Consider the following 21,596-nt stretch of genomic DNA (forward strand, 5'->3'; position numbering starts at 1 on the left):
AGGGAAAGAAATGATTATGAAAGCTCCAACTCTCTTCGTAATTGCGATATCGGTTAAGTACTTCTGTTGTAGTCTTGTAATGACAGTTTTATCATCTGGTACATACCCTGTCAAGACATCTTTAAGCTCATTTAGTGTGAATTGAGAATCATTATTATTTCCGATGTAATTGAAAATCTCTGACATAGATTCTGTAACTTGATTATCGTGCCGAGGTTCCTCAAGAGGCGATGATGATGATGATTTATTTGAAAAGTTTGTAAAGCAAGCAGCATGGTACTTCGCTTCAGCAGCGATCAAATCATACTGTAAAATTATACGACTTTTCACCAATTCTCCAGTATCTTTGAATTCAAGAGTACTCACCTTTTTTATCTTCCGCGTGTATTTTTTTCTTTTCTTCTGCTCTGCAGCCTCATCAGCAATTTCGCCACAAAAAAAAACATTGATTCTTAAAATCAAACACTGCACCTCGTTTTTCACGGAGTACTAATGGAGAAGTTATAGTTTCTCCTTCTTCCGTTTTGCTGCTTGGATACAGTTTTTACTAATGTAAACACTTCGGCACTTTTCATGCGCTTTAACAGAGGTTACTGATTTTAAATAATCAGTTTTTCCATCGTTTCGTTCAACACTTACAGTTCGTAGAAATTTCATACCGCGACTACTTCAATAAGCGATTCACCTCCCGAATCTGGCTTATTACATAGAAAACACAAACCTGCCATAGTTCTTGAAATTGTACGTCCGTAGTTACCAAGATACGATTCAAACTGATGTAAAGAGAAGACTGTCGTAACTTTACAATACATGTGAACATCTGCCCCTACTGGCTATAAATAGAAAGGTCCGTAGTGTATTATAGGGGCCCGCATAATTCCCAGGTATAATTTTTGACGTAGTGAAAGAATTTTAAAATTCACAGTTTTTAAAGAAGATGCACTTAATTATTTTCTATTTAAGATGTCATTAGTGTAAATGGGAATATAATTTTATTATGATTTAAGTTTTTCCCTTAATTATTTTTTAATTTTAGGAAACGGTTATAAGTATTATTGAATATATATAGATATAATGTATAAGAAAACCAAAAATATAATATAATAGTTAATAAAAATTGACAAATATTTATAATTATTGATTTGCCGATAGTTCATCAACTATACCTATATGGCGCGTTTTCGACCGGAGGCACCGGTTGACCTGAAGTGATCCAGTAACCACGCGAGTTAACGACGTTAGTATAAGCACTAGTTACATACATATATGTAAAAATGAACAATAAGTAATTGTCAAATTTGTAGTTTATAGTATTTGTATTTAGGTAAAAATGAAGAATCAGTAATTATAAAATTTATAGTTTACAGTATTTGTATTTATGTCGAAATGAACGTCTTCGCTTTACGGCTGCTTCACAACTACTGCCTACTCGCTTGTTCACTCCTGTGACTTCTGCTCCTTGTCGCAGGGTTGCCATTTGTCACATTCGGTCATCCTGTTCGTCATCTGTCCCAGATGACCCGTCGTTCTCAGCTGCATAAGGCGCCCAAAGCTTCATATTGTCGACGCTAGTAGAAGTAAGGTGCGGCCCAGCGAAATCGGCTGCTTTTTCAACCTCGTACCGCCCATTACCTTTATCTTTGACCACGCTATTAGGCCCGATGAACTCGTTCCCCAACTTTTTATCGGAAAACTGTGTTACTTTTATCGCCACCAAATCCGCCTTTTGATATCCCTGACTACTTTTACGCCTCCTGTCGAAATTTCGTTTATACACTTCTTGGGCGGCTTGGATATTGATTCGAGCCTCCTCTCTTAGTTTGTTGCGATCCCCTTGGAATGCGACCAACATTTCATCTTGGAGCAACTTAATTATATCGGCAGACATTTCGTTTCTCATTTTTACACCAAACATAATTTCGTAAGGTGTAAATTTTATTGTTGTATGAACATGTGCGTTAATCGCTTTTTGCACCATCGCTGTATAATTATACCATTTGGCTGAATTATTAGCTGACAATTTTGCCAACATAGAAAGTATAACCCTATTGACGCGTTCAATTTGTCCGTTGCCTCTCGGGACACCCGTTGTTATTGCAATATGCTCGATTTTATTTTCCTTGCAGAAATCTTTAAATAAATTTGATAAAAAAGCTGATCCTCTGTCGCCCACAATTCGTTGCGGATTCCCAAATGTTGTAGTCCATGTTTTTAAATGCTTTACTGCTTCCTCTGCGTCCGTTGACTTGGTCGGAAATATCCAAACAAATTTCGAAAATCCATCAACAATCGCAAAAATATACTTATAATTCTTCGCCGTAGGATCTAAAATTCCCAAATGGTCTATATGGATAGTAGATAGTGGAGAGTCACCCTTGTCAATACAATGCAGGAAGTCCTCTTGCTTTCCATTTTTTGCGAGATGCGGTATAAAATAATCTTGTTGAATTACGTGAATCGTTGTTTGTGTGCTGAAATGGCCGAAGTTATGAACATTTCTTATAATTTCCTTTTCCATACTTCGTGGTGCAACGAGCAGTTCTAGGCCCTTTAATTGTTTAAATAAAACTCCGTTTTTCAAAACATAGTCAGCGTAAGGTTTCTGTTCGAGAACTACAGTTACTGCCTTCAGATGTTCATCATTTTGCTGCGCTTTACGAATTTTTGCTTTTATGTGTGACTCGATTACCATAACCGGATAGCGGCTTAAGGTATCTACGTGTTTCATTCTATCTGCTGAACGATGCTCAATATTAAAATCAAAATCTTGTAAGTACATGAGCCACTGAAATACTTCACGTGGCACATCTTTTTTGGCAGCTGTCTGCTTAAACGCTGCGCAATCTGTTATTAAGTCGAACCGTATACCCATCAAATAATGACGAAGACGTTTCGTCGCTAGATATGCTGCCTTCACTTCCAGAAAGTAGCTGTGAAGTTTTTCTTCTTGTGGTGACGTCTTTCGGCTCCAGTAAAACACCGGATGCCACTTGCTCTCATGCTGCTGCACCAATGTTGCCCCAAAGCCATGCTTTGATGCATCGACATGAAGTTGAGTTTTTCCGTTTTGTTTGAAAATCTTTAAAACGGGGTCTTGAGTAAGTGCTGCCTTCAACTTCTGTACTGCTTGCTGTTCTGTGACGCCCATTACAAATGCTGCATCTTTTTTCAATAACTGCGTTAGTGGCCTAGCTTTAGTTGCATAATTTTGTACAAACTTTCTAAAATATCCAGTTAATCCTAAAAACGCTTGAACTCCTCTAATATTTTTCGGCATAGGAAAATTTTTAACAGTTTTTATTTTATCTTTACCTGGCCATATGTTGCCATTCTGAATTTCGTGCCCCAAGAAGCTAATTTTATCTCTTAAGAACTTACACTTAGCCCATTTAATTTGCAAGCCGTAAGGTTCTGCTGTTTGCAACACTTTTCGCACATTTGTAAGGCATTCATCGCTTGTTTGACCAAAAACTACTATGTCGTCTACATACATTTCCATTATTCCCTCGATTATAAGCTGCTGAAAAATATACATAACGTACCGAACGAACACCGCCGGTGAGTTGCAGAAACCAAATGGTGCCCTAGTAAATTCATATAAACCCTCTTTCGTAACGAATGCCGTGAACTTTTGGCTACTTTCTTCGATAGGGACGTGGAAAAAACCATTTTTCAGGTCCATCACTGAAAAAAATCTAGCTGACTGCATTTTCTCTAAAACCTCGTCAATAATCGGTACAGGGAATCGGTCTTTTAAAACATTGGCATTCAGTTTCCTATAGTCTATGCAAACACGATAACTGCCATCTTTCTTTTTTGCTAGGACGACTTTGCTACCTATATTTGCAGTGGATTCACGCACTATACCCTTTTCTAACCATTCCTCAATTTGCTTTTTAACAATGCCACGCTCTGCTCCAGACATTCGAGTTGGACTCTCATTAAAGTTTAGTAGATTTCCCTTTGTTACAATTCTTAATTGAATAGGGTGTACAGCAGGGTTAGCAACCGGTTTATAATTATTGATTAATTTCATTACAACTTCTCTGTACTGTGGTGCAACGTCAATTTCGTGCCCCGATTCTACAACATTGTATACACACTGAAATGTCCCATCGTGTTTCTGATCAATTTTTTCAGAAAAAAAATACCCATCGGAATTAAATCCCAATTGGAACTGCTGAATGAAATCGTAGCCCACAATCACCTAGCAACTTATTTTGCTGTCAGCTAAAACAAGGAATGTATGATCGGATTTTATCTTATCCACCAAAACTTCTGCTTTGAGTGCACCTTTAACCGCAGTTGTTACATTTCCCAACCATACAATTTCGCCGAACTTTTACTCAACTCCAAATTGCTAAAATGTTTCTCATACACAGTTTGCTGCATCAGCGATACATCTGCGCCAGTATCAATCAGACATGAAAAATATTTGTTGTTGATCTGCATTCTCTTGTTTCTCTTGTCATTCGTTATTATGCTTACTGTCCTCTTCCGGTTCGATTTGTCACAATTTTTTGCAATGTGCCCACTACCATTGCACTTGAAACATTTTGTCTCTGCTTCGCATTGTGACCGTACGTGTGAAGTTGACCCGCAGTTGAAACAGTGTTGTTTCGAAACTCCACGCAGTTCGCTGCCGCCGTCTCTGCCCTTCTGCGCTGGCTTCGCGTAGTTTTGCTTTTGCTCTACCAGGTTGTTGACTTGATTGCCGCTCATCTGCTGTATAACTTCGAAACGATCTCGCAGCTCTTTAAAAGTTTTGGCGCTATATAAAGGGTATTTCAAGTCGTCACGTACCTTTAGACCATCCACGATATATCGAATGACTGATTCATCTTCCACCGTTCCTAGCGCTGCTAGCTTCCTCATTTGAAGTACGTACTCGTGAAAATTCTCTTCATTTCTCTTTTTCCGTTGTATCAACTTCTGATGAACGTCGGCACTGCTAAGTATCACGTCAAACTCTTCGACTAGTGCTTCACATAAAGCTTCATAGTTTGAGACGCTGACCGTTTCGAGGAACAATTTGGCTGTTCCTCTCATCTTATTTCTTGCATTCACATACTTATGTTTTTCCGTTAAATCGTACGCAGACGCATTTTCGTTGAAATTCTCCAGCCACGTTCTGATTGGAACTGTTATACCGTCATAATCTGGTATAATTTTTGCAAATTGTTCGACTGTTACGCTCCTATTGGCTTCTAGAATTCTTAACATTTCGAGAAATTCAACTGAATTCGCCGAATTACTGCATACACTTGATGTTGACTGCATATTGTTCACGTTAAAATCTTCAGACTCAATCAACTTTAATCTAATTTTCTCAACTTCCACTGAAATTTTTGCTGCTGACTCTAGCTTCGAATCGTCTTCTTCCCCTTCTTCTTGACTTTTCTTTGTTGCTTGCGGCTTCCCACTTTTTTCAACTTCCAACTGAACTTCTACCGGTTTCGGTTCTATTTTTTTCTCTTCGACTTCTAACTGAACTTCTGTTGCTGCTTTACACTTCTTTTTGCTTGATCTACATATAGGCATTCTCGAACATTCTCATGCTTCGACTTTTTCCCAGTATTTTGTTCAGAGGTTGAGCCCCCATGTAAAAATGAACAATAAGTAATTGTCAAATTTGTAGTTTATAGTATTTGTATTTAGGTAAAAATGAAGAATCAGTAATTATAAAATTTATAGTTTACAGTATTTGTATTTATGTCGAAATGAACGTCTTCGCTTTACGGCTGCTTCACAACTACTGCCTACTCGCTTGTTCACTCCTGTGACTTCTGCTCCTTGTCGCAGGGTTGCCATTTGTCATACATAATCAATGATTACTCATCATTATCTTCTTTACCACGAACTGCAACCGACAAACAATATAACAATAGAAATATACTATCACTAAAACAAACAATAATAACCTTAATAGCTATCTACTACTAAACAGATAACGTCCTACGCATATCAATGGTATAAGTAGTGCTAAGATTGATGTAAACGAGTTAGTCTAAGATTATGAATAAAGAATGCACGTCTTAGTGTCCCAAAAATAGTCTTTAACTCGAATATAAATGTTAGATATTAACTGGTGGCTCAACCGCCTTTAAGCCATTTCTATACCTAAATATAAAAGGATTAGAAAAATAAATTCCACGGGACATAAGACGTCCAACACTATGTATTTGAAAAAAGTATATAAATAATCAATAAGAAAAAAGTTTCTAAAAAATTTAGAAAAAAGAGAAGTTACAAGAAACTGGATACCTTACGGAAGCCGGTTAGCAAACAAGCATAAAACTCACGACGCTCTCAGAAAGCTAAGTTAAATTACAATGGAACAACAAATGGCCCAACTAACTGCCCAAATTACTATGCTGAAGGACCAGATGCACCAACAAATAACAGACTTCACGGGGAGAATAGCTATGCTAGAACAACAAAATGCTCCGCAAGAATTAGTTTTATATGATGAAGTAAAACTAAACATCACTGACCCTGAGGATATCGACCTTGAGCTATTCAAATCTCTACCAAAATTTGACGGAGATAAAGAACAATACCGATCATGGAGATCACAAGTCAGGACCTTCATGGCAGCCATAAAGATCTTCCAGAATCATCCAAAATATTATAGCGCGCTGGGAATAATGCGAACAAAAATCACAGGACCAGCTGCTAATATCCTTACAAACCACAACACCAAATTGAATTTTTATTCAATCATAAACAGATTGGACTATACGTATGCGGACCAACGCCCACTATATGGTGGGCTCCTGATGAAATGAAGAAAATCACGCAAGGTAGAAAAACTCTTACAGAATTTCACAGTGAGGTTTCTAAGGCCCTTAACAAAAATTGAGATGTCTAGTGATGCCAATAGCGAAAAAATGAAAGCATACGCTAATCGGGAGGCAGTAAGAACATTTATTCTTGGGTTAAACTCCAAATATACCAGCGGTACATTGTACAGCCATAACCCAGGGAATTGGAATCAGCATATGCAACAGCCTGTACCATTTCCCACGACAACGTTAACGAGGAGTTTGAGACGCAGCTCGGGCCTCTAAATCAACGCCAACAATATTCGAACCAGAATCGGCATAACTACTCACAACCACATAAAGAAGAGAGGGAGTACAAGCCGAACTTAAGGATACAGTGGAACAACTACCAACCAAGAAATTTTTATCAGCAACAGCAACAACAACAACAACCACCACAACAACAACAACCCACGCCTATCCCAATGGAGATCACTCCAGGCAGTATATGCAGACAACCAGGTACAATAACGAAATCATTTTAAACCAAACAATGCATATAAGAGAGATAGGACATCTAACTACAATAATGCGACTTCCCTGCCACATAGGAAGTTCCAAAGAATAAATCAATTAAATAGAGAAGATCTAGAGTCAGTAGATGTATCAAATTACGAGGAACAATGTGAAACAGGCAGTACTTTTTTAGGCGAGTAAATGGGTTGCCTTGCTTACGAACAAAAGGCGGCTTAACCGGCATACCCGTTACCTTATTAATCGACACAGGCTCTACTAAGAATTACATAAATATAAATTGTAATATAGGGAAATCAATTAAATTGAAACCATTTAAAACCAAAACCTTGCATGCCTACTCAATTATAAATTCTAAAAAAATAATAACGATGTACGGGCATCATTTAACATTCTATGAAATTAAGGAATTAAATGCCTTTGACATGATACTCGGAGAACAGGGATTACGCCAAATAAAGGCAGAAATTAGTTTATTTGACTATAGTTTGAAGTATCAAAAAAAGAAGACCTTAGGAGTAAAACCAAAGATTAATTATACAATAAATAATGACAAATTTAAAGATCAGGTGGAAGAGCTAATGAATAGAAATAATAATACTAATGGGAAATTGCCCTTTACAACCACAATACAAGCAACTATCAAGACTGAATCGGAAGACCCCATATGGACAAAACAATATCCATATCTCATGTCCGATCACGACTTTGTCAAGAAAGAAATTGAGAAACTTTTAAATGACGGTATAATACAACCAAGCAAAAGCCCATATAATTCACCTATATGGACTGTTCCAAAAAAGGGCACCGATGACCAAGGGAAGCCCAAGCGAAGAATGGTTGTTGATTTCCAAAAGACAAATACTCATACGGTTATGGACAGATATCCAATTCCAGATGTTAATATGACAATACAAAACCTCGGAAAATCAAAAATTTTTTCCACAATAGATTTAGAATCAGGCTCTCATCAGATATTAATTAAAGAACCTGATCGAGAAAAGACTGCATTCTCTGTCAACGGCGCGAAGTATGAATTTATAAGGATGCCATTCGGATTAAAGAATGCACCCTCAATCTTTCAACGATGTCTTGACGACATACTAAGAGAATACATTGGAAAGTTCGCATATGTTTATGTCGATGATGTGTTAATTTATTCATCTACTGTAGAAGAACATATGGAACACATCCGAACCATAATTAATGCCCTTCACAATGCCAACATGAAAATTTCTGACGAAAAGTCACATTTTTTCCAGGATTCAGTTGAATACCTTGGACATATTATAAAACATAATAGAATTACTGTAGACCCAAAAAAAGTCGAAACTATAAAGAACTACCCACAACCGAAAAATTTGAAAGAATTGATATCTTTCTTAGGACTCGCTAGTTCCTACAGGAAGTTTATAAAGGATTTTGCCAAAATCACAAAACCTTTAACGATTCATTTGAAAGGAGAATTAGTAATGGTGACAAAAAATCAAAGTGGTAAAGTACCGATACAATTAGATGTAGCAGCAGAAGAAGCCTTGGAATAAATAAAAAACTCTTTACAAGAGCAAGTTGAACTTTTGAACCCGATTTTTCTAAACCATTCAGTTTAACAACCGATGCTAGCAATTTTGCTATCGGGGCAGTTTTGTCACAAAATCGCCACCCGATCGCATTCATTTCACGCACACTAAATGAAACAGGACAAAACTATAGTACTAATGAGAAAGAACTACAAGCAATCGTTTGGTCCTTACAAAAACTTAGAAATTATTTATATGGTGTAGCAAATTTGACAATTTACACGGACCACCAATCCCTAATATTTTCGATTTCTGAAAAAAATTCGAATGCGAAATTAAAGCGTTGGAAAAATCTAATTGAAGAATATGGTGCCAAACTTGTTTATAAACCGGGTCACCAGAATGTCGTTGCAGATGCGCTTTCGCGTCAGCAAATCAATAATACAACAAATTGTTCCGATCCTTCACAACAAAGTTCTCCTGTTGAAACTCTGAAAAAAGTGAAGCAACCACTTAACTCTTTCAGAAATCAAATAACTATTTTACAAGATAATGAAAGGAATGAAGTCCTCAATGAAACAATATTTCCTGGTCAATTTAGACGCACAATATTTCATATTTTTAAACTTAAAAATGTAGTTAATCCAAAAGTTACTAACGCGATAAAGGTAAATGAAGAAATACTGTTTCACCTAAAACAAGAAATTATCTCCGCCTTCCCAAATTATAACCTGGTGCTAGCCCAAAATAAGTTAAATGACGTAACTTCTTTAAACGAAAGAAGAGAAATTGTCACAAGAAATATTGTTGACCCATTACTGGCCCAATATTAAGGAAATGTGCCGGAAATTAGTCATAGGCTGTGAAATTTGTTTACAGCACAAATACGAAAGACAAACAAATAAACAACCGATAGGAAAAACTCCAATACCAACACAAGTAGGAGAATACATACAGATGGATGTTTTCCATATTAATAACAAACAGTAACTTAGCTCCACAGACAGATATTCCAAATATTGCTTCTTACGAAAACTAGACACAGAGATAAACTGTCACGAATACATTGAAGAAGTACTTACACAAGTCTACCCAAATGCCAAATATTTCATGACTGATAACGAAAATGTATTTATCGGAAACATAGCAGAATTCTTGTACACCCGGCTACAAATAATGCACTGCGTTACGCCTTTACATCATTCGACCTCAAACGCCCAAGTTGAACGGATACACTGTACTCTAATTGAGCTCTGCTAAAGTTTAGCCGCAGAAAATAATACAGCTCCCGGCGACGAATTATTCAACGCAGTTCGCCAGTACAATAGACCAATCCATTCCTCAACAGGACATAAGCCCGAGGACGTATTTTACAACCACGAAAAATATCCTGATATCAAGGACATACTTGAGGATAAACAGAAGAAACTACTCAGGCATCACAATAAAGGGAGACAGGCCATAATATACAAACCAGGCGACATAATTTATAGCAGAATGGATCGGCGTAATAAGCTTGCAACCAAGTACAATAAACATTAGGTAAAAGAAGATCGTGGGGCCACAATCCTAACAGTGAGGGGGAAAATTATACATAATGACAGCATTCGAAAAAATAGCACACCATGCAACGAATCGGCTTCCAAATTTTAGTGATAGTCACTTACGAATTTTGCGATAAAATAACAGATTTGACTGGTAAAAAATATGTACCTACTGAAGTAGATACTGTGTACAGAGAACGTTAAATATAGAGAATTCTCACGAGCTACGAATAGTGTGAATTGTCAAAAATGAAGTGAAACCGCGAACACTATTTCACCTCGCTTAACTCGACAGCGGGGAAGTTCTTAACAGGGCTGATTACAGTGAATTATGTACAAGTACATTGGTTCTGCTCAGTTTTTGGTTTCTGTATGAAATCAAATTGACGAATGCCGACGGCATTTTGCAAGGCATTTGCTTGTGCATTTTTATGTTCCCTTGGTAAACGAAAATTTATTCAATTTGTATTTTCAAACAAAGGTGATGAAGAAAAAATGATTGAATTTATTATATGCGCCAAATCAAATCAAAGTAACTTTAATATTTTGATTTAATTTAAAAAAATACATTATAAAACGACCTCTCACATTTTGGTATGTGCGTTTTATTAGTAAATTTAAAACTAAACAAATTTGATGAAAATTTTTACTAATTTTTTGAGTCGAAATTAATTCATAGCATACAAGTGTTTTGGTATATCGACATACATAGGTATTTACATTTGAACATGCATTTATTTGTTCCTTTGGCAAAACAATTTTTTTTCAATTTACATTTTATTACAGGGAATAATAATATACATAAATTTGTATGTATGCATTTTCTAGATAGTATAAAAGTTTAAAATAAATAAAGGAAAACTTCAAAGAAACGTATTTGCATATATGGGACAACTAAGTTCTATTGCATCTTTAATAAATAGTGTTGCACGCATATGTATGCACTGAAGCAACATGACCTACCTCACGAGCATCGCCTTATCATATTTCATGCAATAATTAGGGTGTAAATATTCGAATGATCGAATTCCTGCAAATGCTAAAACAACTTCTTCTGCATATGCATCGACGTACATATGTGCATGTGCGTATATGCACACTTGATGCCCTAACTATATATATATATATGTACGTTCAATTGATCAAATCAAAAAATTCTGTATACAAAACGCTTCATTACCAGGCACACAGGAAGATGGCATATGCAAATATAAATATTGAATTCAAGCAAGACAATGCTTATTAATATACACATTTGCATGTACATACAACCGCACACACAGGGCATTCGCTTTATTCCTCAAAATGCGTATGTCGTTCAAAGCTAAAATTCTATGCCTAGCGACTACAAGAACAAAATGCAGTCATAGACGCAGGCGTAGCGGCCATCATTCTAGTTGCCATAGCGCTGAACAGTCGCGGCGGCGCCGAACAGTTTCAACTATTGTACTGTGCAACAAAAACTCATCTTCAAAAAATTCATTGATAAATTCGAGCTCATAGTTCTAAGAGCAAGAACTTTCATTCATAAAACGAGCCGCCCATATGCCAATTTTCTCGACAATTCGAAAATAGTCAATATTGGAATATATCGCGTAGAATTATTTGCCAATATTTGATAAATCTTCAATTTTTGTCAAGTCGAGTGCCCGCGGCATCGTACATATGTATGCAAAAATATATGTATGTAAATATGTCTTTCTAAATGCTCGACAGCCGCAGCTGCTGTGCGTCAAGTGCGCGCATGAGCATACAGTAAGTTGCAGAAGAAAACAAGTAGCTTAAAAAAAAAGGTCTGATTCGGACATTTTAATACTAAGATAAATTTGGAAACAATTATTTTATGTTAACTGATAGTAGGCAAATAGTTAATTAGTAGATTACTTTACGTATGTAGTTTTTCAATTGATATAAAGTGCACAAAACATATGCATATATCTGCAGTTAGAAACTTACTCTGAAATCAGAGCATTTGAAGATGCCTGTAAACATTTCACGCTTACTGTACATACAATGCTGTGCCAATGAATGTGCGCTGCGCCTATGAATGCGCGCTGGATTTCTTGAGAAGTTTTACCGTTTTATCTTGTGCTGTGGCTGGTGAGCATACATACACACAGCATATACATATGCGCAAATGTATATAAATTCACAAATGTATATAAATTCACAAATTTACATTTGCATATGCCATCTTCCTGTGCGCCTGGTAATGAAGCGTTTGCTATAGAGGATTTTGATTCAGTTGGAAGGGATTCAACAAAGTTTTACAGACACCAGACAGACAGACATAACATATGTACATAATTTGGATGATTTGGAGAAATTTCAAATATATAGGTCATATTAAAAAGCTACCTAGCATTCTTTGCTTCTAATCACCAACAAATCCTTATCGACTGCTGCTAAATTTACATAATTCAGCCCCTTACTGTTAATTTTTGTTGAAAAATGTGTCTGTGGTGAAATTGTCTTCGCGAGACGAGTACCCCTCGAAAATGAACACTTTCCAGTCATTAAGACTTCTCTATTCATTAACGTTCTCTGCTGTGTATACCTATAAGAGTTCATCCTTTCTTTACCACGTATCGAACTTATATATAATATTAGAACCATATGAAAGAATAGTGCGAACTAAGTATGAACCAAGTCAAAACGGGGAAGAAAATATACTAATTGATAAAATAGAAACTCTGAAGTGTCAATTAATACCATCCGAGTATCGTGCCAAACGTGCCCTTAATTTTTTAGGTTCTGCGTTAAAATTTGTAACAGGAATACCAGACCACGATGATCTTGTTGAAATTGAAACAGGACTGAACCAGCTTATTGAGAATAACACAGGCCAACAACCAAAAAACTTTTTCGATAATTTTAACTAAAAAAATAAAATAAAATAAATAATTGGCGTGTACACTTCTGTTAGGTGTTTGGCCGAGCTCCTCCTCCTATTTGTGGTGTGCGTCTTGATGTTGTTCCACAAATGGAGGGACCTACAGTTTCAAGCCGACTCCGAACGGCAGATATTTTTTGTATTTTTATGAGGAGCTTTTTCATGGCAGAAATACACTCGGAGGTTTGGCATTGCCTGCCGGGGGGCGACCGCTATTAAAAAAATGTTTTTATTAATTTTGCTTTCACCGAGATTCGAACCAACGACCTCTCTGTGGATTCCGAATGGTAGTAACGCACCAACCCATTCGGCTACGGCGAACTAATTACTTTGTAATTTGGTGTCCTGATTACGAAAAAAATTATTAAAAAGTTATATCACCCATCAATTTTTCACATTTTACAATTAAGTAAAAATAAAGTTTATGTACCAAAATGTATCGGATATAATATATTTCACAATCCTGCGAGGTACAGTTTCTAAAACGGCTATGGGTGTTTCCTGAAGGTTTTTTTATGCTAAAAACGAATATTACCTTGAAAATGCTCCAGCACGTCATAATTTTTGGCAATTTGAGGTTAAATAGTGAAAAAATGCAGATTTTGGCCATTTTTAAAAATTTTTTTTTAGCAAGGTAAAGTTTCTTTTTTTAATTTTGCACAACGGCATCGCAAAGTACTAGTCTTCAGCTTTAAAATCCATTTTTAAAAATATTTTTGCGATTAATTTAAAAAAAGTTATACTATTTTGAATTCGCCCTTTACAGGAGCGTTAGAGAGTTAGAAAGGTTGAATTTGCATATCTAAAAGTCTTCAATTCAAAATAGAATAACTTTTTTTATATTAATCGAAAAAATACTTTTAAAAAAGGACCTTAAAGCTAAAGAGTAGTACTTTGCGATGCCGTTGTGGAAAATTACAAAAAAATTTACCTTGCTCAAAAAAAAATTTTTAAATGGCCAAAATCTGCATTTTTTGACTACTTAACCTCAAATTGCCAAAAATCCTGACGTGCTGGAGCATTTTTAAGGTCATACTCGTTTTCAGCATAAAAAAACCTTCAAGAAACACCCATAGCGGTTGTAGAAACTGTAAAAAAGCGAGATTTCGCAGGCCTGTGTAATAATCAGCAAAGGAAAATAAATCCCGGAAATTTTTTCTCTGGCACACTTAATTTTGGAGCCGTACAGCAGGTAATAAAAAGAGAAATATATGATATTCCGATAATAAATATACTAGAGTATTCTGATATCCACATATGTACTTTGAATAATGCTACAATTACAATTTATAAATATCCCATAATAACAAATAAGTGTAAAATGTACAATTTAACCCCACTAGCCTTTAAATACGGAAAATATCAACTTTATAATAGAATTGCTTTGCGTAATAAGAATTTCACCAATTAATCAAAATGCAAAAACTATGTAGGAACACATATTTATAAAAAATAACCAAATGATAATTGTTCTATCCCTTTGTTATCGAAAAAAAACCCATTGTAATATTATTCAAGAAAATAACTTTCTCTTACAAATATTAGATAATGGCAATATACTTATCGGCAACGAACACACGTGGAACGGAATTAGGATAAATGGCCCACATTTAATCCAATTCCATTTCAATACAACTATTATTAACGAAACGTATATTAATCATAATCTAGAAATAAAGAATGTAATACATGCTCATTATAACGAAAAGGTTAATGCACTGAGAATCTTAAACTCTGAATCAGATTATAAATTTACTAATATTCAAGAAATGTATAAATTATTTTTACCAATTGAAGAACATCATTGGAAATTTACTCTATATTTAACCATAATCATAATTATATTAGCTTTAGTCACGTGCTTAATTATAAAATTATATACATGTCGACAACTACAATTAAACATTAGACAGCAAAGAGAGTTCGAATTGGCTTATCTAACCGAGTTACAACGACTACAAAACCTGAGCCCTTCGAAATGAGGGCATTTCATTTTTAACGCAGGGGAGAGTTAACGACGTTAGTATAAGCACTAGTTATATACATATATACATACATAATCAATGATTACTTATCATTATCTATACCGACAAACAACAATATGCACTTTAACGTTCTATGATAACAATGTGCATAATACCAAACCAACAAGACTTATCTCAACATGATTAACCACGAACTGCAACCGACAAACAATATAACAATAGAAATACACTATCACTAAAACAAACAATAATAACCTTAATAGCAATCTACTACTAAACAGATAACGTCCTACGCATATCAATGGTATAAGTAGTGCTAAGATTGATGTAAACGAGTTAGTCTAAGATTATGAATAAAGAATGCACGGCTTGGTGCCACAAAAATAGTCTTTCACTCGAATATAAATGTTAGATATTAACTCGCGCTTTCCGCCTTCTATCTCGAAAACGGTTCACTGTATAAAAAATTTTTTCAACAAAAATTTGTAGAGAATTTTGTATTCTACAATATTGATAATAAATACAAATAGCAAAAAAAACCCATGCGAAATGAGATATTTACAAAATAAGCGTAAAAACCCGATTTTTGTGACCTTTGACGTTGAAATTTAATAGTTGCGTACACCCTACCATATGTAGGTTTTGAGATAACATTTAGGGTGTCAATATACAATTATTTACAGACTTACAGCTGGGTATCTCGAACTCCGAGATTCTTACCTAATTTAAGCTTAAATTACTGGACTATAAGGAATACAGGTATAGAAGATAGAAGGCAACGAAATTTATGACCAGAATCGAAGTCAACGTAATAGCAAGCAAGCATTCACGTTGGTTCGGCAGAAGGTAGCGAAACCTATCGCTAGCAAGCAAGGTTCGACGGAGGTCGGATCGAAAAGCTTAAAGGACAAGCCAGTGTCATCAGGTTGCAACCAATATATCAAACGAGGTTTGGCGCAGGTCGGATCGCGCAGCTTTAAAGGGTGAGTCAGCGTCAACAAGTTGAGGTTTATTACAATAATTGGGGTCAGGTCAGGTATTCAAATACTATTCATTGAAATACTAAATAGAGGCAAGTAAGCCTGAGTTGTAAACCTAATTAGCAGATGTTTTGAACAGAATTTTAACAAAAGTGGCAAATTTTATTTGAATAAATTAATGTTGTAGTATAAGCCAGTTAATTTCAAAGTTTAATTGGTTATCGTTTTGAACGAATTAAAATCTTTTGGATAAATTGTTAATTAACTTATTTGGGATTTAACATATTTTGAAGCTAATCAAAATAATTTGTACACAAAAAAAAATATATAGAAAAAACCTATTAAGTAGTATATTTAAGAATTAGTTATAAGAAATAGAATAGAATAGAAGAAAATTAAATAGATTTTGAATATTGCTTTATTGAATATTACTAGTATTTACTTATAAATTTTATATCTAATATTGTAAACGACATCGACATGTACGTAGACTAAATAATAGAACTAAATTTGAACAGTCTTAAGAAAAAGCTTTAAGGTTACCGACTAGGGGCCGGAAAGGTGATTTGCAAGACGCACTTTTAGAACACTTCCGCCATTCTAGAGTTTCAGACGCTGATATGAGTTTAGATTCGGATGAGGGTTGTGGAAATAGATCAGTCAGTTAACATAGAAATGTTGTTTTAGAATTATTTTAGTCTTCGCAATATCAAATATACATTGTCGTCATTTTTGGGGTGCGGGCAACCTGACGTTAATCTGTGGTTGCAGGAGTTCGAGGATAATGCAGCTGTCGTCAATTGGAATGAATTGCAGAAGTTTGTCTAGGAAAAGCTATTTCTTAGGGGTGCGGTAAAGATATTTGTGAGAAGTCAGATAGCAGTCAAGGATTGGAACTCGTTTAAGTCCATCCTTAAGGAGGAATTCAAGGTTAAGGTTAAATTCATCGTATACTGAAGAATAGGCGTAAGCAGGTAAATGAAGCTTTATTGGAGTATCTATATTCATTGATGTAGATTGCCCGCCAGATAAATATGGATGACGAGAGCATTATCGAATATTTTACTGTTGTTATCCCGTATACGCATTCCAATAAGCAGATTCTATATCAAGCTCGTAATTTGGAAGACCTCAAGGAGAAGCTGCGTATTTACGAGAATGGTCGAGGGTCACAACCCAGTGTAGGCAGCAGACCATTCATTCCACAGTCTTCGCAAGATAAAGGCGCTACTAAAAATGGGGCACAAAGCAATAGGACGTGTTTCAAGCGTGGAAGAGTAGGGAATCTTGCTGGCAATGTTCTCAATCGGGGATTCGGTGTTTTAAATGTAGTCAAGTCGAACACAAGGCATTCGAGTGTAAGCAGACGATACCGCGAGTGGAAGAGAAGAAAAAAATCAAAGAGTAAATGTAGTTACCGACGGTAAAGAAGAACCCTAAGCGATGCCAGCACTAAAGGATACGTCTCTATTCAGAAAATTGCAGATAAATGGTTATAGGTTTTCAGCATTGTTAGATACGGTATCTGTGTTGTCAGATATGACACCTTACTCAATATCGCATACGTTGATTTACATCTCATAATTAAAAAGTTGTATGACATAGGCGAAAAAATGATAAAAACTATTAGGTGTTTCACTGCGATTATAGATTTGGATGGGGTCGAAGTCAATATCGAGTTCCACGTTGCTAGGGAGCGCGATATTTTGTACGACGCGATTTTGGGCAAAGATATACTGATGCAAGTAAACGTCGTCATTGACAGTGAAGGGGCGAGGTTCCAAAAGAAAATAATTCCCGGGCAGAAGCCAAAATATGAGGAAGTTGGCGTGAAAAGTGTGCGGAGTGAAGACGCGAATCACATTGATGAGTTCGCAAAGGAGTTTGGACATAAAACTACATTCTGTGTCCTGCAAGAGTTGCAGGTTGAACTTGATCCTTTGCCAACTGCAAAAAAGAAAAGCGTGCTTAGCCTGATTACGAACTACAAAAGAGAGAAGAAAAAGCCATCGCCAATCGAAATGAGGATCATCTTGTCCGATGAGGTGCCAGTATATCAAAGAATGCCAGTATATCAATGTTCAGTTGAAAAGCAGGTGGATGAGTGGTTGGTCGACAGTATTATTCAGGTTAGCACATCCGAGTATGCATCTCCGATAGTACTAGTGACAAAGAAGGAAATTTGAACGAAAAGATAAAACGTGACAACTTTCCGATGCCGTTAATCGATAACATTCTGCAGAGAGTTCAATCGGCTACTTTTTACTCAACTTTAGATCTTCGTAGCGGAGTTTTCCATTTGACGTCAGTAATTCTCTAGCGGTTTCCACGTGGTACGTTAATGCTGTGTAAGGTGCGCTTATTCGGAGTATACAATAATAGCCTACATGGACGATATAACTATTCCCTCAAAGCGTGTGATGGAAGGGTTAACTAGTTTGAAGAGAGTGTTGGAGACGGAAGAGTTGTATGGGCTTCGAATAAAATCGGAGATGTGTCAATTTTCGAGCAGTCGAGTTACGTTTTTGGGCTATGTTGTTGAGACGTCAACCATAAAACCATCGCGAGAGATAGCTCAGGCAGTAAATGATTTTCCCATTCCAACTCATAACGTTTGCAACGTTTTTTCGGGCAGACGTGATATTTTTGTCGTTTCATTACGAGATATTCTTTGGTCGCTAAACCATTGACTGATCTCATGGGACAATATGTAAAGTTTCGAATCGGGGATGAACAAATAGCAGCGTTTCCACAATTGAAGATTTCTTTAGCGAATCTTCCGTTGCTAAGACTATTCGATCCACCACAGCAGACAAAAGTGCACACTGATGCATCCATGTTCGAATATGGCGGAGTTCGTTGCAGAGAATATATAAGTAAAAAAACTATGGTTGTGGAGCAGAGGTACCCCTCGTTCATTGGGCGTTGTGCCTTCAATACTATCAATACGAGATTGAGCACCGTTCAGGAAATCAGATGAGACACGCATACACTGCTTGACGATGACGGACACCTTGCGACATAGGATACAGGAAGCACAACTAAAAGACGACAAGTTGGCAGCCGTACGGAAGATTTTAGAGAATGAACTTATGGTAGTACCATCTTCGATGGAGCGAGAGGTTATCCAGATAATTCATAGAAAAGGGCATAACGCCGCGAAAAGTACGTAAGATTTGATGGAGAAAGACTTTTTTATTTACGATCGGGCACCGAAGGTAGTGCGAGTAGTCAAGAGTTGCGTAGAATGCTTGATTGCAGAGGCTTTAGCTGGGAAGAAAGAAGGGATGCTTAAACCAATCAGAAAAGAGGACAGACCTCTTGTAACATACCATTTAGACCACGTAGGACCTGCGGAAGAAACAAAAAAGCGATGTAACTATATTCTAGTAGTTGTCGATGCATTTTCCTAATTTGTTTGGCTGTATCCCACTAGAAGTACCGGAAGCGATGAAGTTTTAGAGCGTTTAGAGAGGCAGACAACAACGTTTCAACATCCACTTAAGATCATGATGGATAAAGAAACTGGTCTTTTTTCAAATGCATTCGAGGATTATTGCAAAAAGGAAAACATCCAACATCTAGTTACTGGGTTTGATTGAAAAGTAATGAGCCTTCCCGCGCGGAGCGTCTGCCAAGCGATCAACCGAATCGCTGGACCTTCCCCTTCCACTGGAAACCGGTCCTAGTTCGCAGGCAACAGTGGTGCAGTCAACATCGCTCCGCGCGTGAAAGCTGATTTAAAAATGTGTTAGGATATTGCAGTGGCGAAAATGCAGCGATCGTTGGAGCAACGTTACTCGATCAAATTTTGCGTAAAGCTAAACAGTTTGTACCTCCAGGAAGCACTGTAAACGCGGCATTTTACAAAGAAGTGCTCCTTCGGCTAAAAAACCACGTCGCCCGGGTTCGGCCCGACCTCGTCAACAATTGGACTCTTCATCACGACAATGCGCCGGCGCACACCGCCTTCCTCTACACCTCTGCATTGGCCAAGATGGAGGTTCCGGTGCTTCTTCACCCCCCTACTGCCCAGACCTGTCCCCTCCGGACTTCTTCTTGTTCCCGCACTTGAAAAGAAAGCTGAAGGGGAGGCGTTTTGACTCCATCGAGGCGATCCAAAAAACTGTGACAGCCGAATTGAACGCGATTCCGGCGGATGAGTTTAAAAAATGTTTCCTGCAGTGGAAGGACCGCTACCAGCGGTGTATTGACGCTCAAGGGTCCTATTTTAAAGAATATTAGTTGTATAAGCCAAAAGGTTTAACAAAACTGCTTACAAAAAATAAGGCTGATTACTTTACAATCAAACCCTGTTTAACAACTGGAGTTCCGCGTGGGAACGGGCAGGTAGAGAGAGTTCATAAAATTGTCGTACCAATGTTGACGAAGCTATGCATGGAGAATCCAAAGCTATGGTATAAACACGTAGATAGATTACAGCAAGTAATAAACTCTACACCAACGCGAAGCAGGAAGTATTCTCCGTTCAAACTTCTGACAGGTGTTGATATACGCGTTAACGAAAAGTTATTGGAAGAATCGGCTACAGAAGAGCTGGAAGAAGAGAGAAGTAAGGCACGAGTAGAAGCGCAAGATAATATAACCCATATGCAAGAGGAGAGCATTCGAAATTTAATTAAAAACCGCAAAATACAAACCGAGTATGTGGTTGGAGAATTAGTCGCCATTAAGCGCACTCAGTATGGCACCGGACTTAAGCGCATGCCAAAGTTCTTCGGACCGTACAAGTTAAAAGAGAATAGAAATCATGGTCATTATATCGCGGAAAAGATCGGCGATATTGAAGGACCGAGAATAACGCATACAGTGGCAGAGAACATGAAGCCGTGGAACCCTTCATTGGAGGCGAATGAAGCATCAGGGTGATCGAATGTGGGATTGGCAGACAGGACTCGTCGGACGCGTTTGCTTGTACAATTAAATAAAGATTGTAAACTAGTAAACTCGATTTTTTATTTGAACGGCGGAAAACGAATCCCACATGTGTGTTTATGTTGACGATGTCCAGTTATCTAAGTTGTCTATTCGACTCAATTAATATGCGAAACCATTAAAAATCTCAACAATGACTTAATAATAATAATAATAATTGGCTCGTACACTTCTGTTAGGTGCTTGGCCGAGCTCCTCCTCCTATTTGTGGTGTGCGTGTTGATGTTGTTCCACAAATGGAGGGACCTACAGTTTCATGCCGACTCCGAACGGCAGATATTTTTATGAGGAGCTTTTTCATGGCAGAAATACCCTCGGAGGTTTGGCATTGCCTGCCGAGGGGCGACCGCTATTAGAAAAATGTTTTTATTAATTTTGCTTTCACCGAGATTCGAACCAACGATCTCTCTGTGAATTCCG

General features: G+C 37.0%; 2 protein-coding genes across 2 annotated transcripts in view; one reads left to right on the forward strand and one right to left on the reverse strand.

Moving 5' to 3' along the window:
* Positions 1–1,480: 1,480 nt before the first annotated feature.
* LOC128869706 (uncharacterized) lies at positions 1,481–3,499 on the reverse strand. Its single transcript, XM_054112313.1, has 3 exons — positions 3,379–3,499; positions 2,521–3,192; positions 1,481–2,013 (listed from the first exon to the last, which is right to left on the reverse strand). The coding sequence occupies exons 1-3, from the start codon at positions 3,497–3,499 to the stop codon at positions 1,481–1,483; spliced, it is 1,326 nt and encodes a 441-aa protein (XP_053968288.1).
* A 4,170-nt stretch (positions 3,500–7,669) lies between these two features.
* LOC128869707 (uncharacterized) overlaps positions 7,670–21,596 on the forward strand; it is a 179,993-nt gene continuing 166,066 nt past the window's right edge. Inside the window, exons 1-2 of the mRNA XM_054112314.1 lie at positions 7,670–8,042; positions 17,871–18,338. Coding sequence (XP_053968289.1) covers positions 7,670–8,042; positions 17,871–18,338 — 841 coding nt within the window. The remainder of the gene's footprint in view (positions 8,043–17,870; positions 18,339–21,596) is intronic.

The sequence above is a fragment of the Anastrepha ludens genome, chromosome X, assembly GCF_028408465.1.
Source record: "Anastrepha ludens isolate Willacy chromosome X, idAnaLude1.1, whole genome shotgun sequence".
Lineage (NCBI taxonomy): Eukaryota > Metazoa > Arthropoda > Insecta > Diptera > Tephritidae > Anastrepha > Anastrepha ludens.